Below are 26,933 nucleotides of genomic sequence, written 5' to 3'. Positions count from 1 at the left end.
TTGTAGAGGATGAAGCTGAAACAGAGTCACAACAAGAGGAAGAGGGGGAAGAGGAAGATTAGCACGAAGGGCTATGAGCGCAATGGAAGAGCATGAGGGTGAAATTCACACCCCCCAAATTATCTTCGGCACACTTGGTACCACGGGAAGCACTTACAGTGGCCAGTCCTGTGAGGGACGTACGACTACTAGGGGAGTTGTTTCAAAAAATCAATGAAGGGGAACCACTGGCACAACGACGGGTGTCACTACCATAGATCAGCCTGGCTGTACTTGTGTTGGAAGCCGCAGAGTGTACCAGTATGACAGACCAGACAATGGCAGGGGAGGTCGTACTAGGAAAAGACACGGTCGCCATACATGGAATTGGTACTGAAACTGGTATGGTAGGCACTAGTACGATACCAATAGATACTGGTATGGTACTAGTATGTATTGGTACGGTACCAACAGATACTAGTATGGTACCGATAGGTACCAGTACGTCGGGTGCTAGTACGGTTCCAACAAACAAAGATGAGGGAGGGGATGTATTGGTGACTGTGGATGGTATGGAGGAGTTGGCAGTGTTGGAGACACTAACAAATGAAGATATAGATGCATCGTTGGATGGGTGGCTGGGGCATTTTGCACTCACCCTCCCCCCTCCCCTACACCACACAACATGGCTATTGGGTCGCACCAGACACAGGACATGACTACTTCTATCATAGACCATGACATGAGGATGTTTGTTGATGGGAAGCATAGGGAACCAGGAAGTGGAGGGCATAGCCAGAAGATCAGCTATGATGGAGAAAGTGGGCCAGAAGGATCACTGGCAGGACTTCACCTCATTCCACCAGATTTGAGCGATCCAGCAGGCTCACTCTAGCGGTTCCTTAGAGAGCTACAGGGGATCTCTGATATTGCACATGGAATGGCACAGTTGACTGGGCAGATGGAGGTCGGAAACTCTGCTGATGCTACGAAACTATGCCACTTCATGACTTCAGGGTGTGCAGATGAGTGTACACGCCACTTCGAGCAGCAGGGGTGGCCAGACAATAGTACGTCGAAGATGGTACAGGAATGGATGTGTAGGCGCTTGGTGGAAGGAGGGTGTACCTTGGGAACCACCTTTCATAGCATGGAGGGGGCCTTCCGGGATGTGTACCTATAGATGTGATGACACCAGATAGAGCAGGAGGCCCAATGACTGTATATAACAAAACTAGAGGAGGAAGGGGAGAAGCATACATAACTAGCGGAAGTAGAAAAGAACCTATAGGAGGAGCTAGAAATGAAGGTGGCTACCTATGAGGCCCATTGCAGCATGCAAAAGAAGGAGGTACAAGTACTGGCAGCAAAGGTGGTGGAGCTCACTTCACAGATGAAGCAAAAAGATTAAAAAAAAACTATTGGAAGCTGCCCACATGGTGAAGAAGGCACGGGAATGGCAGTTGATGGCAGAAAAGAACCTCATACTTCACATAGGGAAACAAAATTCTTATTCGACCACTGTAGGGATGCCTCCTCCCTCTTCTCAGTCCCAGTCTTTGTCTTGTATTTCAGCTCCTATTGTCATAGCCGTCTAGAAGACGACTACTTTTTTTGAGGGGCTGATGTTAGGGGTCAATAACACATGTAATAGGGATGGGTGTTTATGTTTATGTTTATGTTTATGTTGAGTTGTCGAGAGGTTCCCATCGGGTACTTGGTGATGAATACTAAGAGGGGGGGGTGAATTAGTATGCCAAAAAATACTGTAAACAAACTCTTAAACAATTTAGCAGATAACCGGTACATCAGATTCACTAATAAATCGGTTAAGATAAATGCAAACCAAATAGAAAACAAAGCATTCACCCACAAGAGCACAGTCACCATAACACAAGATATTTGATGTGGAAACCCAAATGGGAAAAAGCACGATGAGCAGAAACTCACAAGTAACTATCTGCAGAATAGTAATCGGACCGGTTAAGGTCATACAATGTTCTTCACCATAACCAATCCTGTTAGGAATCTAGATCTTTGTTAGGAGATAAGTCTTGTTAAAGACTACCCGTTTAGAGGATTTAAGATCCACAACTGTGAACGACCTTGTTAGAGCATTTACAAAGGCCTTGCTGAGCCTACCCGGTTAAGGGCTCTAGACTTGTCGAAGATGTGAGTAAACAACAAGTGAATGATCTAGCTAATAGCATAGTCTACTTAATTAGATCCTTGACAACTCCTTGTTAATGCATTTCAGCATTACTTTAGTCTTCAGTATCTCCACACTCTATCTCTTCACATAGACCTAATCTTCTCTTCAATAATCGCACATAACCTTCTCTATTCTATATCTCACACATCACACATATCTCTTATGCAAACCCTAGACATGATGTCCTTATAAAGGAATCTGATTTCATGTCGGTCCAATAGGATTAGACTACAAGTTCCTAGGTTCAGTGCATCTTGACACATTTGGTAACACGACACAAAAACACCACCAAAGCATCGGTGGAGGATAACTCATCACAGTTATATACCGGTTGGTAACTCATCACAAATATATACCGGTTGGTAACTCATCACAGATATATACTAGTTAATACAATATACTGATTACCAGTTGTCAAAAATGAAGACTGGAAAATCGTAGTGTTCCGATCAAGAGTTAACTACCGCTTGGGTCCTTCATACCGCTTGAGGTCTCTTGGGATCCTCAAACCGCTTGGGGTCTTCAGTCAATCTGTGACCGGTAAACCATCTTCTGCAGAATACCGATAGTCTAAAGACTATACATTTCAATAATACACAATACCGATTGGAACAATTATCAGTTGAGCATAACTCATACATCAAGAAAGTGTGTGTCCATAAATGACAATCAAAGCATCATCGAAATGCCAACACTTGGTAGTTGGTGACAGTTTGCAACTTGGCCAACCGTCGAGTCTATATATGATTTAGATGGAACCTCGACAAGGAGGGGGGATTGTATTGACATATTCTGGAGAATCGAATAAAGATATCATTCTTTTGGTATAGTTGTTTGTTGTTGTTACTTATGGTTTTGATATATGAATGTTTTGTACATGACTAGTTGCTACGTGTGGGAAATCCTTGTTTTATTCGTGAGTTTACCAACCTCACATTAAGGACTAAACAACAACCTTTTTAAGAAAGGATTTTCCATTTGAGACAAGACTTTTTAGGCTCACAACGACTCTTCCACAACCTATCAAAAATAAAAGACCATCTAGACTCAGACCAAAGACAACCCCAAGAAGCATTAATCTATTCAATAATATGAGACTCATCTCTTAGCATCTGATAGATCTGTTTTACTTTAATCTCAAAAAGTATGGTACCATCCTTCCACTTTAATTGATCAACAAACTGTTTGGCTAAGAAAATCTTCCCCGAGAAGAAGGGACTAACTGCCTTACTGATGAGGGAGAAGGTTTTTTTTTGAGATGCAGGGATGCCAAACTTGCTGCTCAACTCCTCCCAAGAACAGAGCCTCTTATCTACCAGAATATCACTAATGTAATTATTTCCCAAAGTCGGCCAAGCCTTAGCAGAGCAACATTGTGTAAGTGCAAGAGGCTTATTGTTTAAAACTACCCCCCACCATATCGATATGTCCACCACTGCATAGGAGGGAGCATGCCCCACTGCCTCCTTATGTATCAAAAGTCTCTTGACATTTTCCCATGCTTTCCAAATGGATAAAAAAAATAGCAGAGCCATATGTTCTGAGTTCAAAGTCTCCAAGCAATTCATCATAAAACTCAATCTCTCTCCATTGTTTGCCTTTCTTAGCCTTAGATAATTCAATGTTCTTTCTAATCAAAACTTTCTAGGGTTCATTGCCATGAAGGGCTTTATAGACCCATTTAGAAGCCCGGGCCATTCCATGTTCTTTCAAGTCTCTCAACCCCAACCCCCCCAACTGCTTAGGCACACAACACCAAACCCAAGAGACATTATGTCTCTTCTTCTTACCCTACCCATCAAACCATAAAATGTCTCTTAAAAGAATTTTTTCCAATTGTGTAACCTTATAGCTAGAGAAGAGCCATGTGGATGTAAAACAAATAGCATGAGATGATAACACTTTCTGCACAACCTGTACTCTCCTAGCAACTGAGAGTAAATGAGTTTGCCACTTCTGATGCTTCTTCTCAATCTTTGCATAAAGCCAATCCCACATCTATTTTGTAAAAGGATTGAGTGAAAAATGAATGCCCAAATATATATTGATACAATGAGGTCCTGCCCAACCCCACCCCTTATCCTTCATCCATTTGGGAGGGGCCTCAGACCAACCAATAACAATAGATTTGTGAGCTGCAAATTTTGCCCCTGAGACCTTACAAAAGACAGATAGCTTGTCCACTACCAAATCAAAATTTTGTTCATTCTACTTAATAAATAGAGCAGTATCATTTGCAAATTGTGCATTGAGAAGACTATCATTATTGGGTAGCCTAATACCCCTCACTGGCCTACCGAATCCAAGATCCTTGAGAATGTAAAACAAAGCATCTGCTGCAATTACAAAAAGAGCAAGGGCAATGGGGCACCCTTGCCGTATAGATCTCTGCAAGGAGATAGGTTCAAAAATCTCTCCATTGATGTCAATGACTGTGGAGGCATCCTTAAACAAGATCTCAATCCATCTACAGAAGAATGGAGGAAGACCAAATGCTTTCAACATCCCTATGACAAATGGCATTCTACTTTGTCATAAGCTTTCTCAAAGTCTAGGAGAATCATTGCACAATGAATTCCATCATCTCGGGCCCAATGCATAGCTTCCCAACTAGTTATGAGATTGTCTAGAATATATCTCCCTTGGATGAAGCTTGTTTGGGTAATAGAGATAATTTTCCCCAATATACCTGCCAGCCTATTTGCCAGTAACCTGGCAATGATCTTATAAGATAGATTCAACAGAGTGATGGGTCACCAGTACTTGACCTATAGCCTATCACCATCTTTAGGGATCAATTTTATTACACCTCTACGAACCATTGTTGAAAGCCTCCTTATACAATTCAAACAACTCCCATGAAACCCACTCAGAATTAGCTTTATAGAACTCCACATGAATCCCATCAATACTCGGAGACTTATCATTTGCTAATGTTTTAATATTATTTTCAATCTCTGCAACAAAGATATCCTTAGACAATTGCACAACATTAGTATCCTCAACCCTTTTAGGAATCAACTTCAAACACTTGCCAAGTACTTCATTATTATCTTGTGAAAATTTTGAAGTAAAGAGTTGGAGTAGAAGTAAAAAAGGCTTGTCTAGTCACACTCGGATCCTTGGACATATCCTTATCCACTGCAATTTCCTCAATCATAATACTTTTCTATTTGAATATGATAATAGTGAAGAAGTATTTCAAGCCTCTATCACCTTCCTTCATCCAGTTCATTCTAGCTCTAATACTCTGCCCCTTGAATTTATGGTTTTGAATTCTTCTAAGGTCAGCTTTTGTATCAATAAGTTCCTTTTCAGTTGTTTCATTCTGAGGGCTTGATTGAAGTAATTCTTTGGCCCAATTCAACTTGGTCTGCAAAGCTTCCTCAAGTCGATTTATGTCCTTAGCTTCCTTCTCCCCTATAAACTTGAACAACCTTTTCCATATGCCAATAAGACTCTCCCACCTCTCCACATAGTTTAGATTCTTCATATCGTCTTTAGCCAAATATGACACCATCTTGACAACTGAGAGATTATCCCCATCCAAAATTAAAGAGGTGTTGAGTTTATACAATTTACTACCCTTCTTATCAGACTTAACATGATTATCTAACAACAATCTTGCAGAAGTTGGAGAATGATCAGACATCAAAGCTGGGGAGACTACAATTGGATTGCAACTTTCTGAATACTCGAAATTGAAAAAGGACCCATCAACATAAATTCTATCCACTCTATAGTAGACCCTATGATAGAGATTGGTTATTGCACCATGAAAACCAAATGCCTTTGGAAGACTCTTTTCCCCTCTCCAACGGATCAGACAAATTTAAGTATCTTTTACATTTGGACCAGAAAAATTGTTCATTACCTTTCCACTCAAGTCTAAGACCACCTAGCTTATCTTCCTTGTGCTCCACCATATTAAAGTCTCCCACCAGAATCCAGTGCACCTTCAGGAGAGAGGAAGCCAACCAACCCCACAATTTGGCCCTCTCTATAATCATTAGGGGCATAGATAGTACACATACCAAAAGAAGAGCCTTGGGCATTAAATGTCACCCAACAAGTTCTGTTACAAGGGAAGATACTAGAGTCCTCCACCAAGTCTACCCATGATGGACCAACCAAAATAGTCGTAGCCCTGCCTTTGTCATGCTGAGTCACAAATTGTTTGGCACCATTCCAGACAAAATTAAGAGTAACATTAGCCTGATATCCATGTTGACCTTTTGGAGGAATTGATAATGTGTTGCATTGATGTTTCGTCATTGATGTCAACACTAGCTGTTTTGGCTGCTTTACTAGTATCCTTCTGGTCCCGGTAGGTTGTTTGGTTTTTGGTTGGATTAGATCATGATGATCTGGTATGCTTCTATATGCTCTGGATTATGGAATTGGCTTAGATCTTCTATTCATGCTACTCAAATTCACGTTCAGTCAATTGGATTTGATATGGTGATCGAATGCTATCCTATATGTTGGTAAGCTTAGTTTATTGATCCGGTGAGGGTTTCACTGATAAAGCTTTATTGAAGATCTTTGATGTTATGCATAAGTGGTGTTGGTGCAGCTTCTAGTAGAGATTCAGGATGTTGATGGTGATCGTGTTTGACACTTGGCTGATTGGGATAATTGCATTTTGGTACTAGACCCATCCGGTTTATCTAGGTTATGGACCGACTTAATATAACATGTTGTTTGATCTTCTCGATGTGTTTCCGGGATGTCTTATGGGTTGGCTATTATTTGTTTGGTCTCAGGCTGACATGTTTTGTAATTAGGTAATTGCTTTATTGTCTAGTGGCCGACCTTATTGTTTGTGGTCGAGGGTTTGTATATATATGATATAAGATCTCATTGTAGATCGTGTGTAAGGATATGGGAATGATGTAGGAGCGAATAATGTAATAATCATTCATGTAGAGGATTTGGTTGATCAATGGTGATCAAGTTGGGTTTATGTAAGAGAATTAAGTCCTCCAGTATTGAGCTTAACCGAAACTGTACTCAGACATAGGAGATGCTATCATTGCAGTTCATTCTTCCTTCCGGATTGTAGTTTGGATTTTTATGTAGTCAGTGAGACTCCTTTTGTAATGAGCAGTGTGCTCTAGGCTTTTGGCCTTCCTACAAGTGCAGGCCCCTCAATTTGTAATCACATACTTACCGCAGAAGTATTATCTGACTGTGGGTAGGCTTCCCACCATGGTTTTTCCCTTTATCGGGTTTTCCACGTACAAATCTTGGTGTCATGTGGATGGTATTTATTCTCTAATTGTTGCTTGTGCTTAATTGGTATATCTGTTATTTCGGTAATTGGTTTATACATTTTGGTATTGATCTTTTGGGTTCCGGTATTAAAGTTTTAATTGCTTAAGGTTTCGGTAATCTGGTGACAACTGATTCACACCCCCCCTCTTAGTTGTCTTCCAGTTATTTGAACTGTCTTACAATCCAAATACTTTGATCTCCTGAAGACATATAATATCGTTCTACTTCAACTTATTACACCTGTCCCTGACAATCAATTTCCTGTCTCTTATCTCTAGCCCCCTAAGGTCATTATTTTTTGTTGGAGGTCTTCTGGTTGTTGGACAATCTGTTAAAAGACTTCGACATATGGTTGTCCTTCTTATTGGGAACCTTACCACCCTCGAAAATGGAGGGTCTGTCAAAGGTTTTCCTCTTTTTCTTATCTTATGTGAAGGGTGGGGAGTCCTCCTTCAGAGAGGTTTCTACCATGTCAACTTTTGAGTTCACAATAGCAAGCTCATTGCCACATATTTCAAAATTATCTACATCTTTGCTAGCCTCCTGATTTTTCCTATAAGCCTCTACCCTAGCATTAACAGTAGCAAGAGCAAGTTGTTGGGTATTCTGTCTCGAGGGGACTTTAACCCCATTACTGGTATCCCGGTGAGACAAATGGGGCTCAACCATCTTGGAGGGGTTAGTAGAAATAACCTCTAGTCTATCTTCAAATTGAAATTCTGGTCCTTTTCCACTGTCTCACTAAAACCACCTTCTCTCTCAAGAGTAGGGGGGTTCCCAGACACTCTGGGCTCAATATCAACCGATTTATGAACTGGTGCCCCAGTACCACGTTTCCATAAGTTGTGTTATGGCCACCATTCATAACCTCGAAGGACTCATTACTGGGTTTTTTTAGCATAGGACAATCTTTTCAATTATGTCCATTATGCTTGCAATGGAAGCAAGCATTGAGATTTCCGAGGAGCTCTATATCCGAACAGAGAGTCTCCTCTTCAAATTGCATAGAGATTTTGTCAGGTATATCACTCTCTGGCAGAAGGGAAATCAACACCCGAGCATTAAGATGCGGCGGGGAGACCCTCGAGTCCTCAACTTGCAAGACATTGCCCATAGGTTTTAAAATCTGGGGTAGAAACAACCAAAATTATGTGGGAAGATTTTTAATTTCTAGCCAATTCAGTGAGGCCCTGGCAATGCCCTGGTAAATATCTCCCTTGGGAGCCAAGGGAATGCATGGAATAGGGATTGTCCCACATTCCAAAAACCTTTCTTAAGAACCCTCTCCTGCATAGCATGGCTTTTTAAAAAAATAACAAAAATTCCTTTATACATCATTCTACAAACGTTGGCAAAAATACCTAATTTTTTCCCCCACACTATCATGCCATTCATAAAAGAAAATTCTCGTTGGCAAGGAAGCAAAATCCATACACGAAAAGAAAATTGCCACATTTTTCAATCTATTATGTTCACCTTTAATAGCCTTAATCATGTCCAAGTTAGGGGACAAAGATAATACTTTCAGGGTAGAAGGCAAAGGCTTACCAGTTTCTCCCCCTCTGGGGTCTCCATCACCGACGAGGCCTCCATCTCCACGTCCCTTTCCGTCAGCACCCCCAATAGGCATTCTGGTCCCATTTTGCTGACTACCAAGATTTCTCCATCAAATTTTGCCAAGGGCGGACAAACAAAACCGTTATTTTCTACAGAAACCACAACCTTATAGAATGGCTTCGACGACTTTTCGGCTTCTTTACTAACTTCGTTCTCTCCACTATTACTAGTAATAATACCGCTAACATCATTCTTTCCCCCAACATTCTCACCCTCTGTGTCCATTAATTAGGACACATACAAAAAAAATGCTTCCCAGGGTGCCACGACTGAGCCGAGGGTACAAAGGAATGAGAACACAGGTGAGAAAACTGGGATAAAAAGAAACCACAAGCAAACAAAATATAAAAAAGGAAACCACACGAGCGACAAAAAGAAACAATAAACCCAAGCAAACAAGCACAAAATTCGATGAAGTAACAGATGTTGCATGTGTTGCCGTGGGGATGATGTATCATTCCCCGACACCACTTGTAGAGCCAATTTGTAGCTATTTTTAATAATACATTCTAATTTATTTATAACATGTATGCTCTTTCACAGTTCAATAAAGCTTTTAAAACAACAACTTGCACACCTGAACATAGTCACTCATCTATTGGATTGCAACTTCCAACTCAACAATAAGGTAACAGTTTTACATCTCCTCCCACCTCGAAACTATCTACATTCATTTTTCTGCACGACTTTAATATTATTTTCCAATACTTTTACAATCACGCTACCCTTTGAATTTCATTTTCTATTACGATGTCTTCCATTACATTATATTCTTCCACTTTACCGCCATCTCTGCATAGATTTTCCATCTTCCTTTCTGCAGGTATTTATCATATGTGTTAAACTTAAATACATATTGTTGTGTGTCCAACCACTCTGCTCGAAAATAAAATGTAAGCATATACATGATTCCACCACTTTATCCACTTTGTTGCATTCTTTTAAATATATACTTCTTCTGTAATGCACTTTTAACTTTGTCAAAGCCTCCACTGGTTGCATTTTCTCTATCTGCTTTCAGGTTCCCATATCTCACATTCACCATATCACACTACTTAAAAAACTTGTTGTAGATGCATTACTTTATGTTTTTACAATTGCTAGATTTTGGGGTCATCAAACCTCGAAAAAACTATTTTAGACATTATCTAACTGTCAATGTCCTTTTCTAATAAACATAAAAACACATATTCTAATTGCTACTATGTGCTTCAACATGTTTCAACTATGGCTTTCTAAAGTGTTTATAATTAAGGTTGATCAAGATTGAAATACTAATTACATTAAATTTTATATTTTTTGTCAATTTGATCCATTGTCCCTTATCTGTGATCAAAGATGAAGTAGGATCTTTCTTCATGAGACATATTGGTGATATTGTTCAATGTAGATCTACTTTATGAGCATTGCGAGATTAATGATCTGAGAAGGACATCCATTGCTAATGATGTCTCAGTTACTTGTCAAGTTAATTTATTGGATTGTAAGTAGTCCAGTTTGTCTCCAACTATAAGTATATAATCCATTTTAATAAATAAATATTTAAGATTGATTTGCTCTGATTTATTTATTTAGGTGGACAATAAGCAATTGCACATTTTAAGAAATGCAAGGACTTGCACACACATATACAACTCAACATCTTTATGCTATGATTGGGAGCGAAAAAAAGGGCTTTCCCACATATGTAATGACTGTAAGATAGATGTTATGGGGTGCATTGTAAGATTAATTGTAGCCTTTGGAAAATAACTTAGTCCTTTTAACATATTAATGATTTTATCTTCTACTAAACATGTTTTACATGACATCTATAATTTTTTCAAATATATCTTTTGATAAAGCTATTTGGGTATGATTAGAAAGATATATCATTCACCTTACAAGATAGTTAATATTAAATGCTTTGTGATCCTATATTTTTCTTCATAGCTGATATATTTAGTGTATACAATTGCTGTATTTTGGGGTCATCAAACCTGTGAATGTCCTTTTCTGATTACAATATTAACAAGACACTTTTTTGGTTGTATAGCATGTCTTTGCCTATTGCAATTTAAAATTGCTTTTCCTAGCTCTTATGAACTTTGTTTCTTTAATCATAACTATTTTTACATTGCCAACCTATGGGCGCTTCCGCAAAAAAAACGTGCAACTGCTAGTTTAAGGAGTGTTAATCCGTGCAGGAGAAAGATTAACATCATTTCATGAAAACGTTATAATCATCTTGTCTGAAATGCGTGCTAATAAACCCTAACCCTAGATGATGAAGAAAGCTTTGATCAGATGCCTTTAAATCCCTCTGGCCGCCGCAAGTTGCAGTGACGAAAATCTCGTTCTCCTCTGCTCATATTCTCCAATTAATATGATGGTAGTTCTGTGTCCTAAATGTTTTCTTTGTTCAATGAGATGTGTTTCAAGATTCCCTCAAACAATTTCACTGCAGTCCTTAAGATTTCTACAGTTCTCTCCACTTTCATCATCATCATCATTTCCTTCCACACCCTCCCTCAATGTCGTTTCAGATTTTTTATTAAAAGAATGTGGGTTTTCCTCTTCTCAAGTGACAACTGTCATGAGAAGAAGACCAGAGCTGTTTAGGAACAAATCCGACCACACTGCTAGAGAAGCCATTCATATGTTGAAGGATTCCGGATTTACGGACAACCAGCTTAAGACCACCATTCTTAGAAACCCAACGATTCTTTCGCTCACTGTGGATGGACAGCTGAAGCCCAAGATGGAATTCCTGAAAAATTTGGGCTTGGCTCCTCAGATTATATGTAGCAATCCCAGATTGCTTAGCTTTAGCTTAGAAAACTCTCTCGGTCCTAAAATCGCGCATCTTAGAAACCTATTCGGCTCAACTGTCGATTTGTGTCAGGCTCTCAAAATGGTACCTGGGCTTTTGACGAGTGATTTCGAGAAGCAGGTGAAACCTAAAATGGAGTACGTGAAGAATAATATAGGCGTCTTGGAAGGTTCCGCGGCATTTTTGCGAGCCCTCGATGCAATTCTTGGCCATAGTTTTGAGACCCTGGAAAAGAAGATTAAGCATATGGCAAGCCTTGGTCTGGCAGAGGAGGAAATTCTTCTAATTCTTAAGAGTAACCCTAAAATACTGAGGTGTTCAACGAAGAAAGTAAAGGAAAACATTGATTTCTTGATACACACTGCAGGTCTAATGCCCAGGATTGTTGCTTTAAGTCCTAAACTATTGAATTACAGCGTAGAGAAAAGGCTCATACCCCGCTATAAAGTCTTCAAATATCTGAGGACAAACCAACAATCCAAGCCTCTAGCCAGTCTGGCTACTTTTTTTCAATTAAGTGAGAAAAAATTCCTTAAAAGATTTGGCCAATACGATACTGAAATCAAGTCTAACGATCATACAATCTCCTAAAGCAAGCACATTGGAGCAGCGATGGAATTTCAAAATAAAAAATTGCCACAGATTCTTCAAGGATTGAACTGGTGTTTAAGGGCCAGCGACTCGTCTAGGCCAAGGTAATGTTATAACTTATCTTTATCTTCTGAGTTTTGCTACTGTACCACTTTGATGAAGAACGTTTTTTTCCAACTAGTGATAATTATCAAAATATGTTAAAAAAGGACTCTCTTATGTGTCTATATGGCTTTTGTAAGTTTCCTCATTTTGATGATCACAGAATGCTATATATCTGTAAGGCTTTTACCTTGCTTTCTGTGTCAATTATGGACAAGATCTAGACTGATGTCAATATGTTGCCTTATGTTTATTCCAAGTATGGCTTCTATGTTTCAAGCTACACATTGGACTCATTACGTCACTTTGTAATGCTATTAAGAGAACTCCTCCAGATATATTTGAAACCCGGATGCCACAAGTTTTATTTGTACCATGTCAAAATAATATCATGTATAAGGTATTTTAATCAGTCCTTTAATGTCATTATAAAGAAAATAAACTATAATTGGTTCATTAGATCAAATAATGAAATTCAGGCATCAAGGGATTCAAGGCTGTGTAGGTTATTCCTTTCCACATGAGCTATGAACATATTTTAAATGGTTAAAGGATAAGGCACAATGTTTACTTTTATAATTTTATTTCAAAACTGGTTCATATTTGGATCTCTAGATAAAATCAAAATGAACAATTATTAGATTAATTGAGTTCCCACAGTTTTCCTTCCAGTCTATAGTTAAAATTTAAGATTTCCACTTGTTAATTTTAGAATCAGACTGTTAAATTTAGATAGCAATGACAGAAAATCAACACAAAGAACACATAGAACACAAGATTACCCTGGGAAAACCTCCCTCTTGGAGGTGAAAAACCCAGCAATCAAAATCTCAGATTGTATTAGACCAAATCAGTATGATTCTTACAAGTTTTGCTTCAACACTTGAAGCAATATATCAGCACATTATAATCCAAACTAGGGCATACAGCAGTATGACAGTGCTATGGCAAACTTATCTGAATATCCTTGCTGTAGATGGTTAGCTAATCAAGTAAAGCAATCGGCTGGTGTGAATCATCCACTTGACAACGCGCTGACTGAGAAGATGATTTGCTGCACCAAAAACACCTTCGCTGTCCCTGAAAGTGAGTTCGCTGCCCCTTGGATCAGGTCACTTGCTGAAGGTATAAATTCGCTGCTTTGCTGAAGGAATTCACTTGAATATGTGCAGAGATAATTTGCGGAATAGTGGAGACAATTCGCTGGATTAGTGTGTACATTTGATGTAAGAATGATCTGTATATATAGGTGACTTGTCTGCCTAGATTGACTTAGGTCGGCCTTGCATACATTCATAATTTTGGCACCCAAAATTACAAGTTACAACTATAGGGTCGGACCAATATAAATTCCGAGTTACATGTGATAGGGTCTGCTCTATTTCCATTTACAAGTTACAATGCCCATTATAGGGTTAGACTCATTTACAAGTTACATTAGTGATTATAGGGTTAGCCCTATTCACAAGTTACATCGCCCATTAAAGGGCCAGACCAAATTACAAGTTACATAATGCGTTTGGGTCCAGCCCAATACAAGTAACAAGTTATACTTATATTTGATCCGAACTAACTATTATTTCAACACCACTTACAGAATTAGTTAACAATTGCTTTCCTCTACATTGCTTGAACTAACAATAAGAGTGATATTCACAGCAACCTATTTTCTTGAAGCCCAGTGGCATTCATACAAAGTCAAGCCACATTGCAGCCCTAATAGGTTACTGCGCTTAAGATTTTTCTTCAAAAATGTCTTCTTATGATTGATTAGTCACTGTGATAACCATAATATGCTTAAGTGGTGGTATAAACTTTAACCTGGTTAATCATTGGATTTCTAAGTCAATCTTAGATTCTTCTTCTTATGTATGTATACTTTCTCCCTGCTTGCAGGTAGTAGTAGTATAATATTGCTCAGAATGCTCTTGACTCTGAAAGATACCAAGTTCTGAAAGACGCTTAAACACTCGCACAGATTTAAGGAATTTGAAACAGCTTTCTGAAAACAGATTTATTTCAATTATATTGCCACAATGTATGGAGCCTCTTCATACAGAAAAATGATTACTGTTTATATGTAACATTAAAATAGATGAATCGTTGTTACACGGCATACACAAACGAGGTACCCATCTCCATTACGCATGCTTGATGGATCTTATGTCAACTGGTGAGAGTGATCCTGATATCGACTTCTTATTGGCAGGGTCACAAGATTCCAATCAAACATTAACTCCATGAATCTAAAGGAAAAATAATATGAAAGCATAGGGGCTCTAAAGGAATATATGCCCAATTTTTGAGCAAGAAAGAGGCTAATTTGAGACAGTAATGCTTTCATCCGTGCGGTGGGTTAGCCAAACTCTACTTTGCATATAAAATCTAAGAGGGAAAATGTTGATAGCACCCATAAATTCTATCCACCAAATCATAGAGGGAATTTGATAATCATACTTAGTGTTTACATATGCACTATATATTGCACCCACTACAATAATTTCTATCTTCATTTACTAAATAATTTCAATTGGTACAATAAGATGTCCAAATTGAAAAAAAAAAAACTAGTAGATTCACTGAATAAAAAAGTGTCTAAGTGGTTATATCACTACGTACCTCTAGACTAGCATCAAAATCAGTATAATAAAAATGTTGCATACCTTGGACTTTTAAAAACTTCAAAAAATCACTCAAATTAACAATTTAAACTTAAAAAATGAAGGTCTTTTTACAATTATTATTATTTTATGTTCATTCCTCTCTTGACCTTGATACTTAAATAAACCATAAATAGCACTATCCCCTTCTCCTCCTTCTCTTTATTTTGTTTTTTTCTTTAAGATAGTAAAAGCTCTCACTAAGAATAGTGTCCATCTAAAAATACCTTTAAAAAATCTCTCCATATTATCAAGTTAATCTATTATGTTTGTTAAATGTCAATTAGAATTGAAAGCATAAGATATCTTTTCAGCAACGAGGGTTTTACTATGAGACTATCTTTTATGAGTTCTTGGAGTGAGCAAATCAATTTAAATAGTGCATTGAGTTTAAAAAGTTGAAACAACACAACACAATCCCCAAATGTACATAAATTCATCCTTAGTCCACTATTCTAGTTGTAGTGTTTGTACCTGTTGTGACGTATTCACACCGCCCCATTGCAAATGGGGACCCCTTTTTTTTGCTTTCTGGGGTTTGTTTTCTAGGTTTTTAGGGTTTTGTCTGTTAGCCTTTGCATTTTGAGTGTTGCCAGGGGGATCACTAGGATGGCAGGCTCTGCATGAGCCAGGGTGAGTCCACGGGGCCCCAGAATTGGGGTTTCTTTGGAAGTCTTAGGCCTAGTTTTGCTCTTGTTGTTAATAGTGTCTTGTTTGAGTTTCAGGAGGTCAAGGAAGCTTGGTGAGTGAATATCATCTTTGAAGATCTAAGTTAGGTCAAATTGGTGAGTGAAGAAGTCTGGAGTGTCATCCTGATCTTCAAATGTCCTGAAATTTGGCGCTGTCTGGAATGTCATCTTGATCTTGAAATTTGACTAAGTCTGGAAAATTGAAGAGTCCTCCAAAAACTAGATTTTGCATCATAACCCCTGGAGGTTCGAAACCACTCTCAAACATCCCGACAGTATATATGGAATATAACTTAAAGTATAAGAAAGAAGAAAGATACAAGGAAATGTCACTTATACTTAAGGGTCCAGAGCGAAATTCTTGGAAACTCATATTTTCTTCTTGGAGATGGTCAAATTCTTGAGTTTTGTGGCATGGTTGGAAAGACTTTGATGTGTTCTTGCCTTTGAAAATTGGGTTGAGGCGACAGAGTAATCAGAATCAACCCAAAGTAGGAATCAACCCAAAGTAGCATGTGTTTGAATAGTTGATGAGTCCAAGAGGATAAGGATTTTGAGCTAAAGAATGAATTTCGCTCCTGACCCTTCCAAAGGGTCCAGAGTGAAATTCTCAATTTCACCTAAATTGCTCATGATGAAGGTCAAGAGATGGATTCCTAGGCCTTAGTGGAGAGAAGACTAGTGTATGCTTGCCTTGGAAGACATTTCGGAGTGGAGGAGTGATAGAACTTGAGCCTAAACTAGAATTTCGCGCCTGACCATTCTAGAGGGTCCAGGGCGAAATCCTTTGAAATTCCTATTTTTCACCTTGTTTGAGCTAGGCAATGGGCTAGTTGTGAGATTATGATGAGAAGAGGTTTGAAGGCTAGGCCTAAGATTATGAAATGATGAAATGAGGTCTAAATTGGCCAGGAATGCAAATTTCTCTCATGACCCTTCCAAAGGGTCTAGCAAAATTCTTACAGGGCCTGTCCTTGGGAAGACTCTTGAGCAAACTTCATTTTGATGTCTTCTTGTTGATGATTTAAGGTAGAAAATGCTATGTTAGAATGAATTTATTATGTGTCCTTAATCACCTTTTGGTTGGTTTTGCAGATGGAAGAAGACCAAGCCAAGGCAAGGACGACCTCTTCTAGTCCATCATCATCAAGGATGTTCCACATGAAAAAAGGGAGGACTCAAGGTGCTTTGAAGAATTGAAAGACTAGGGGTGTTCAAGGAGTTCAAGTTAGCCTCAAGACCTCATTCTACCACAAGATAACAAAGAAAGGCTTTGCTAGCACTTCAAGGCGAGATATGCTACTGGAGAAGAAAGACTTGACAATAAGGAAGCTTGGTCAAGCAAAGGAAGTACATCATTCATCATGTCAAAAGACAGGAGAGGATCAACCAAGTCACAAGCATTAGACAAGGTGGCATCCCAGTCATCATTCCTCCAGTCGGATTGGTCCACCTCAGCATGATCAGATTCAATGTACCTAATTTATCGGAGGCGGCACAAACTTCGATGTACCTACCCCTGCTTCCTATTGGTCCTCACCCTTGGAATGTAATTTTCTAATTGGCTAAGGAAGTTTGTTGTAGCAAACCCTAATTAGGGTTTCTATCTTGTAATCCTAGCCATTGATTCTAAATCAATCATAGCTGTCAATTTGTAAAAGGCTCTCTATATGAAGCCCTGGCTCCTCATTTGTAAAGGTTAATAGTCGGTGAATAGTTGGCTAATAGTGAATAGTCAGAGAGTAGGAAATAGTTAGAGTAGAGTAGAAAGAGAAGGCAAAGATTGTTGCCAAGATATTGTTGCAAAAGACTTGTAAACTTCATTGAAGAAATGGTGAATTCTATGGGTCGATTCAACAATTTGCATGGTCTCTATACTTCTCAAATTTGATTTCATGTTGTTAGATGAATGGAAGAAATTTGTATGATCAACGATGAAATTTGTATATCCATACTACTAGCAGTTTGTTGATTGCAAACTTGCCTTGCGTAGTCAACTAGAATCATTCAACTTAAGCTTAACTTAAATTATCACTTCTTCATTGATATGCATCAACTTGACGGTGTCTATGCTTGTAGTGGTGATCTGAACATCATAAATCTTTCCTCAGAAGATCACACTAATCTTGTGGAGATGGATGTCAAAGCAAGACTTAGTTAGAATTCATCAAAGGTCATTCATTGCTCTTACATTCTTAGTGTTAGAAATAGATCTTGTTCCAACCCTTATCCTTTTTCCTTTTTTCCAAAATCAAGGATTAGTAAAGACCCACGTTCCAGTGATATCCAAAGCAAATCAGATGCTCAGGACCTACAATCAGAACCTTGGAGCTACTCCGACTGATCCTTCGGCGAGATCTTCAGCAGTCGGGAAACTTTGTTCAAGAGAGGATAAGGTACCTTTAGGTATTTTATTCTGTGTTTGGTCATGTACAAAAGACACATCAACAATACCATATTTAGATCCAAGTAAAATAAAATATCAGATTACTCCATCCTACAAGTGTCATACAAAGTTAAAAAACTATTCTCTAATAATTTATGATGAACTTCCTATAAAATATAACTATTAACCAAACATTATATAATAATATCTAAAATCAATTATTATGGGTTCCTTTTGTATTTTATTTTGCACTCTATCCCAACCTCTTATATTTTTATGGGATTTTCCCTCATTTTTAAATTGAATTGGAATTAATTTTGTTTCTTCTAGATCCAAATCAAATATTTGGGTATCATGCATTTTGTTTATTATTATGAGATTCACTCACATAATTCTTCAAGTTAATGTTGTCTTAAGAATATTCTAAATCAACTTTAAGAAATTGTAAATGTATTTGTCATCATCTTTTGGCCACTATTCCTTACGTCTTCCAACATCATGTCATTTTCAACATTTAAGAAAATACCAGAAGCTATTTTTTAATTTATGGGTTTACTTCCAAATTTTGCCGATTCACAAGATCCCTGCCCTCTTCAATTAGTCTAAGTTGTCCCTTTGTATACAAATGCCTCCAAATATATATATTGGATTTTTGTCATTTCACTTTGATTTTTTAATTTTATCACTTTAACTTCAAAATATTTAACAAAGTATTTTTTCCTAGGTTTTTGGAAGGACATCATCTACCTTGTCTTGATTTTCGAATTGAATTACTATCTTTTTTTTTTAATTAAGGGGTAAACGCTTTTGACCTAGAGCTATGAACTAGTGAGGCCACAAACGGGGGACCTCATCCCCAGACTTCACTTGTTCAAATCCGCGAGCACAACAGCCCAGTGAAGGCACAAGGCCTTGCGAGCACAAAGGCCCAACAAGGATTTGAACCTTGGTGGCCGCTTCACCAACGAAGTGTTTTAACCGTGGCACTAAATGTCCGAAGACATTGAATTACTATCTTATGTTTTACCACTAAAGGACATTAATTGGTTTGACCCAATCTAGTGCCCCTACTTTAAGAGTCAAACAATAAGTTGATATAACTGTATAATTGTATAAGTGTATTCAAGTTGATATATTGGATATTGGGTATTGTTGATCGTGTGACGAAGGTAGGGAATTCTCCCAAATTTCATCATCCTCGGGAATCAATCTTTCTAACTTTGATTAACTCTTCTGGAATTGTCTCTTGTTTTAACTTTTGATTAACTATGCGTCCTCTTCCTCTTATGTTTGGTGAAATCTTTCTCTTCATGAAGCAAGCTAGCATCCTCATGTTGCATATACCTCCCTAGCTTGAAGTGTAATGTTGAAAGAGTGAAGTTTATGTGTTGACTTTCTCTGATGCTACACCCTACACTTGCATTATAGTGTCTTTCCTTGATGTCGTGAATGCATTGATCATACTCCTCCTTGCCTCCTATCTCACTTGTCTTTAACTTGCTATCATCTTTAAGCTGATCTTCATCATTTATTGCTAAGTTCTTCCATACCTTGAATCTCTCTTCCTAGCCTCACATTAAGTATGTTGAAGTGTGAATGTTGTTCATCTTTGAATGATTGTCTTCTTGGTATCAACTTCCTTGGGCTTGGACACCATGAGCTGATCTCTAGCATGTACATATATCCCTCAAGTGTTGAAGTTCCTCTTCCCTTGCTTACATACCTTGCTTACATAACCTGAAAAGAAAACAAGTTCCTCTTCCCTCGCTTACATAACCTGAAAAGAAAACAAACCTTGATCAAGATATAGAAGAGAACAATATCAATCTTAAAATCTGAAACGAATTCCCTTTGTTTAATTTATGATTTTCGCCTTCAAGGTCTTATTCTGATTTTGCAAGACTGATTTTTACTGTTTCTGATTTTGTGACTTGATTTTAGGATTCCAGCCAACAAAGAATGTGACCAAACCCTCTAGGATCCTACTGGAAATAACACATGCATGGTCAGGGTTTGGATAGCCAACAGGAAGTTTGTGGATTTGAGGTGGCACTAGAAATGCCTAAAGACTGATTGGAGGTTTAGGACCCTACTAGAAGTCACCATGTGTTGGTTGGAGATTTAAGGTAGCATTGTTAGTGCTTGTCAAGAAGTTTGGGCTTTTAGAGATCCATGGACAATCAGCATGAGCAAGTCGGACTTTTCATAGGGTACTGACAATGGTCGGGCTTTTAGGGGTGTATAGGAAGTTCGGGTTTTTGAAGGTGAATTTGCTATGATCAAAAGTGATTAGGCTTTTTGATAGACATTGACAATTCTTGCAATAAATTCGAACCTTTTAGGGGTGCACTGACAATGTTGCAATCAGGTCATGTTTTTAGGCTTCAAGTGGAAGCAGTAACTTCCAACCTTTTATCATTTGCATCCCCTTTATCAACATCTTTAATCATTCACTGGATCAAAATTCTTAAAATTGTTCCCTCTTTTTTAGTAGTATAAACATCACCTCATTATTGTCTTTGGGTGGGGTTCTCAGGGCTAACTGGAAGTGGTCAGACTTTTCAAGGGTTACTGACAGTGGCCGGACTTTTCAAGGGTTACTGATAGTGGCACTAGGATGGTCATCCTTTTGATGCATCACTGGCACGACATCAAAGGGTGATTGCAACTTGCTCAGTTAGCATTTCATCATGCTTCCACCTATCTTCAACAATCTCATTCATCTCAAACTTCATTAAACATTAAAACCTTAAGGCATTCGCCTCAATCAAAGTTCACTCAAACAAGTATGAAGACCTTCAACTTGACCGGACTTTTGATAAGTAACTAGAAATGACATCATACTGGTCGGAGATTTGAGGCATCAATGGAAGTGGTCGGGGTTTTCATCCCTCACTAACAGTGGTAGGACTTTGGGGGTGCACTGATAGTGGTCGGGGTTTTCACCCCTCACTTACAGTGACCAAGATGTTCGTTTACTGCTCCATTTGTTGTCTTAAAGCATTTCAACTCATTGTTAGAAGATTTCTCCAATCTCAATCAACATTTTCTCTCAATACTTTAAGCACTCACCTCAATCAATGTTTATTTTACAAGTATAAAGACTCTCTCACCTTGATTGGGCTCTGAGTAGGCAACTAGAAGTGGCCACCAGAGGGTTGGGGATTGAGACCCCAACTGGAAGTACGTGTGAGATGGTTGGGCTTTTAACGTGTCATTGACAGTGAGTAAAGGTAGGCCGAGGTTTGGAGGGGTCACAGGAAGTGACCTCTCTTGTTCAATTTCGAGGGTTGTGGCACTTACCTTACTCATTTCAAGGGTCCTTCATCATCAACCAAGTCTCCTCCTCATGATTGTCTAAGCCTTCACCTTGATTGGCTCTCTTAACATTTCAATTCTTGTGACTGACCTCCACAATTGCACTCAACATCTCACCTCTGTCCTTGAAGGCACATGGTGCTGATCAAATGAAATGATCATCATAAATCATCCATTGACAAGGTGTTGGAAGCTAAACTGACCTCACCCCATCCCAAACAGAGAGACATGACTTGATCACCTCGTGACAGTTTGAGACACCACACTTCCTCAAGTGAAAGGTTGATAGCTAAAGACATTACTAGACGACTAAGCAAAGACCACTAACCTAGAAAGCGGAAAAAAAATGGGGGTCCCCTTTTAAAATGGGCAATTTGTGAAAACATCACAACTCCTCCCTTTACAAATGAATGGCCAGGATCAAATCCAAATCAATGACCAAGATTATATAAAATCTTAATTACAGTTAGTTACAACTAACTTTAGATAACTTAGACGGATTTAGATTCTTGAAATTATATTTACCAGTTCCTTTTTTTGAAGCATTTGTGTGGGAACAAAGTGTTATGTTAACAATCTCGAAAATAAAAGTGAGTAGAACAGAGCCAGTTCTGGATAAATTCTTCAATCTTTCGAAAGATGTGATTTGATTGCAAATTCCTAGTGATTTAGAATTAAAAAATTGCTCAGAATGTTTTTGACTCAAATGGTATCAAATTACAAACTAAGCACTCTATTTTTCTTTAAGGATTATTTGTGGAACTTATACATGCTTACTCATGTTACTCATGAAAAAGCTGTGTAGAATTTGATTCTACCACAAGTTAGAAGTAATCAGCAAACACACTGTATGCCATGGATCTGCTGCTTAGGCAGAAGATGTGGTTATAGGATCTCTGGGTTATCTGATGAATTCATTCATGGATCATCAAAGATGGTTGGCCCGACCAAAAACATTATGGCTCAAATAATAAAATAGCTAAAGAGATTATGCCTTCTAAGGCCAAGGATAAAGGGAAGAACATCACAAAGTAGCCCAATACCTACCATAGAGTCAGGGAGGTAAAAAAGAAGCCTCATCTTTACGAATCATCAGAAGAAGAAGAGGTAGAGGAAATTCCTCTAAAGAGAAAGAAAAGGGTGAGGATAGCATCAACGTCTTCCTCTCAACAGAAAGAATAATTTCAATGTAATTTATGTTCTTTTTAACCTCCAAAGTGTTAGTCTAATCCCTGTGTACAAGCAAAGGATCTCCATGTAACCCCCTTCTTTTGTGTGAAATTCACAATCTTCTTACTTGAGTCATTTCATGTACTATATATTCCATATTCTTCAACTGAGATATTATTTGCCAAACTGGAAGTTTGTGGTCTTTAGGTAAAGACAAATTTAGATTCTTGTAATTATATTCACCAGCTTGCTTTTTCGAAGCATTTGTATGGAAACAGAGTGTTCTATCAACAATCTGGTAAATAAAAGTGAATAGAACAGAGTCATTTCTGGACTAATCCTTCAACCCTCCGGAAGATATGATTTGATTGCAAATTTCTAGCGATTTAGAATAAAAATATTGTTGAGAATGCTCTTGACTCAAATGGTATCTAATTACAACTAAGCACTCTATTTTTTATATGGATTATTTCTGGAAAGTCTACATGCTTACTCATGTTACTCATAAAAAAGTTGTATATAATTGGATTCCATCACAAGTGAGAAGCAATTAGCAACCAGATTGTATGCTATGGACTTGCTACTTGGCAAAAGATGTGGTTATAGGATCTTTAGGTTGTCAGATCAATTTATCATGGATTTTCATGCAGGGCTTGATGTTTATGCTATTGTTAATACTTTTTAATTAGTACTCTTATACATTAAGTGGATATCCATAGAAGACCTCCAATCTATAATTCTACACATATATATACATCTTGATAATGGAAATGATCTCGATAATTGATCATGTAGCATGGTCCAAGAGGTCGAGATGTATTTTAAATGTGATTGCTTTATTTACCAGAAATTATTTTTCTGGAATATGGTCTTTAGAAGCTTGAATACTCTAGAATCTAGACCACCTTACAATTTGAAATAGCCAAATCATATATCAAGGTTGCTGTGTTAGCTTTGACCAAGGCAAAAGTTGATTCATACTTCAATTGATCACAAAATTTAAATAAAATATGGTCTTTAGAAGCTTGAATACTCTAGAATCTAGACCACCTTACAATTTGAAATAGCCAAATCATATATCAAGGTTGCTGTGTTAGCTTTGACCAAGGCAAAAGTCGATTCATACTTCAATTGATCACAAAATTTAAATAAAATATGGTCTTTAGAAGCTTGAATACTCTAGAATCTAGACCACCTTACAATTTGAAATAGCCAAATCATATATCAAGGTTGCTGTGTTAGCTTTGACCAAGGCAAAAGTCGATTCATACTTCAATTGATCACAAAATTTAAATAAAATATGGTCTTTAGAAGCTTGAATACTCTAGAATCTAGACCACCTTACAATTTGAAATAGCCAAATCATATATCAAGGTTGCTGTGTTAGCTTTGACCAAGGCAAAAGTTGATTCATACTTCAATTGATCACAAAATTTATTGTCTGCAGACTCTTGTTCATGCACATTTTGAAACTTTAAAGATCACAATATGTTTAAGAGGAAAATGTTACAAGTTGGAAGAGAAGCAATATGTTATTTCATGACGTCTTGGGTTCAAAGAAATGTGAAAATGTGAAAGGCAAGAATGGTGATTGCTTGGAAGATCCAACTAAATATTTATTTTCTGTGTAATAATTCAAGAGGGATTTTGATGTAATCATGTAGACCATGTATTTACGATAAAGAACTCAATAACATTTATTTTGATCTTTATTTAATTTTTTGATAAAATTTATATATATATAAGGGATCCAATCCTACAAATACATCAAGAGACCTGAAACATTGCTATAAGAGGCCTGGGACATTATTATATTAATTGCAAAAAAAAGTAAATTTAAAAAAAAATCTAAAACATTTTAAAGTAATTGGATGCATGCAAATTTGTTTTTACTTTTGAATGGCATGTCATTAATTTGTTTTTTTAATGTATGCCCACTTTTCTTGTGTATGAAAGAATATCTATATTGTTGATGAAATTTTGGTCAAATTTTCTAATCATTTTTATCACATTCAAGCTTTGGAAACTTTTTCTCTATTTTCTCAATGTAGTCTGGAATTGAAATTTAGAACCAACTACGTCATCAATTAGATCCAAATTTAATGATATGTTAAATATTTTATGAATTTAATACAAAGCAAAAAAATGGTTTTTTAATAACTGACCACCAAATATATTGTAAAATATAGATTACTAATTAAGCAAGCTATACTAATACTAAACATAACATTTCTTTCTTATTACATATTTTTAATTGGAGTAGGGATATCTATATTTGAATTGGGATTAGCACAATAGTCCAAACAAGCACATGTTGGAGTAAACAATTGTTTACCAAGTATTTAAAAATAATGAACGAAGATAATATAATACATGACTTAAATCATCATGGACATGCCCAACCATTGACACTAGAGGGACGTGCTATCCATCAATAAAGTTGATTAGTAGAGACACATGTTAACAACAATGATTTTACAACAAATGTAATTAGGAACATGTATGTCATTCAATCAAAGTTGTTCAACATGTCAACAAGTATGATTTTTTAAAAGTGTGACAAGGACACATACTATCTACAAGTACAACTCATTATTTTGGCTACAAAAACTTCTTGTTATAATTATATAAAATTTTCATCCTTCACTATCTTGGTTTCCAAAACTTCAGATTACAATCAAATATTAACTCCATGAATCTAAAGGAAAAATAATTTGAAAGCATGGGGCCTCTGAAGCAATTTGCTCAATCTTTGAGCAAGAAGTTAATTTGAGATGGTAATGTTTGTTCATCGTATTGGTGGGTTAGTAAAACTCTACTCTATGCTCCCCTTTTTTTTCACATAAAATCTAGGACAGAAAATGTTGACAACTCACATGAATTTTTTCAATGGACGAAGACAATATACCAAGTATTTAAAAATAATGAGTGAAGATAGTATAATCCATGACTTAAATCATCATGGACACACCCAACCATTCACACTAGAGGGACATGATATCAATCAATAAAGTTGTTTAATAGAGACACATGTTAACAACCATGTTATTACAATAAATGTAAATAGGAGCACCTATGTCATTCAATCAAAATTGTTCCACATGTCAACAACTATTATTTTACAAGTGTGACAAGGACACACACTATCTACAAGTAAAACTCATTGTTTTGGCTACAAAAACTTCTTATTATGATTATACAAAGTTTTCATATTTCAGTATCTTGTTTTCGAAAACTTTAGATTACAATCAAACACTAAATCCATTAATCTAAAGAAAAAATAATATGAAAGCATGGAGCCTCAAAAAGCAATATGCCCAATCTTTGAGCAAGAAGCTAATTTGAGATAGTAATGCTATTTCATCCTCTTGGTGGGTTAGACAAACTCTACTTTGCGCTCTACTAGATTTTATCCATAAAATCTACCAGGGAAAATTTTAATGACTCCCATAAATTCTATCCATCAACGAAGATAGTATATGAAGTATTTAAAAATAATTAATGAAGATAATATAATACATGACTTAAATCAGCATGGACACAACCAATGATTCACACCAGAGGGATGTGCTATCGATCAATAAAGTTGTTTAACAAAGACACACATGTTAACAACAATGATCTTACAATAAATGTAAAGAGGAACATGTATGTCATTCAATCAAAGTTGTTCAACATGTCAACAACTATGATCTTACAATAAATGTAAATAGGAACATGTATGTTATTCAATCAAAGTTGTTCAACATGTCAACAACTATGATTTTACAAGGGTGACAAGACACCATCTACAAGTACAACTCATTGTTTTGGCTACAAAAACTTCTTATTATGATACTTTTCGTCCTTGACTATCTTGGTTTCCAAAACTTAAGAGTACAATCATACATTAACTTTAGGAATCTGAAGTAAAAAAAAAAATGAAAGCATTGAGCCTCTAAAGCAACAATGCCCAATCTTTGAGCAAGAAGTTAATTTGAGATAGTAATGCTTTTTCATCCTCTTGGTGGTTAGCCAAACTCTACTTTGCGCTCCCCTAAATTTTATCTGTAAAATCTAGGAGGGAAAACGTTGACAACTCCCATACATTCTATCCATGAAATCATAAAGTGAATCTAAT

At 37.2% G+C, this 26,933-nt stretch overlaps 1 protein-coding gene across 4 annotated transcripts; it reads left to right on the top strand.

The window, feature by feature from the left end:
* The first annotated feature begins 11,227 nt into the window (after positions 1-11,227).
* On the top strand, positions 11,228-24,564 carry LOC131040603 (transcription termination factor MTEF1, chloroplastic). Of its 4 annotated transcripts, none has more exons than XM_057973555.2 (2): positions 11,228-12,592; positions 24,261-24,564. In XM_057973555.2, exon 1 carries the CDS (start codon positions 11,451-11,453, stop codon positions 12,486-12,488), a length of 1,038 nt encoding a protein of 345 aa, XP_057829538.2. In that variant the 5' UTR covers positions 11,228-11,450; the 3' UTR covers positions 12,489-12,592; positions 24,261-24,564. The 4 variants fall into 4 exon arrangements, with proteins under 4 accessions (XP_057829538.2, XP_057829541.2, XP_059063916.1 ...); XM_057973558.2 differs by lacking the exon at positions 24,261-24,564 and adding an exon at positions 17,035-20,052; XM_059207933.1 differs by lacking the exon at positions 24,261-24,564 and adding an exon at positions 14,487-15,071.
* The last annotated feature ends 2,369 nt before the right edge of the window (positions 24,565-26,933 follow it).

The sequence above is a fragment of the Cryptomeria japonica genome, chromosome 7 (assembly GCF_030272615.1).
Source record: "Cryptomeria japonica chromosome 7, Sugi_1.0, whole genome shotgun sequence".
Taxonomy (NCBI): domain Eukaryota; kingdom Viridiplantae; phylum Streptophyta; class Pinopsida; order Cupressales; family Cupressaceae; genus Cryptomeria; species Cryptomeria japonica.
The sequence above is the reverse complement of the archived record's forward strand: the minus strand, read 5'-3'. Positions and strand labels throughout refer to the sequence as shown.

Coding starts and splice junctions, on each gene's coding strand:
- LOC131040603 (XM_057973555.2), top strand. CDS start 11,451: ATGATGGTAGTTCTGTGTCCTAAATGTTTTCTTTGTTCAATGAGATGT.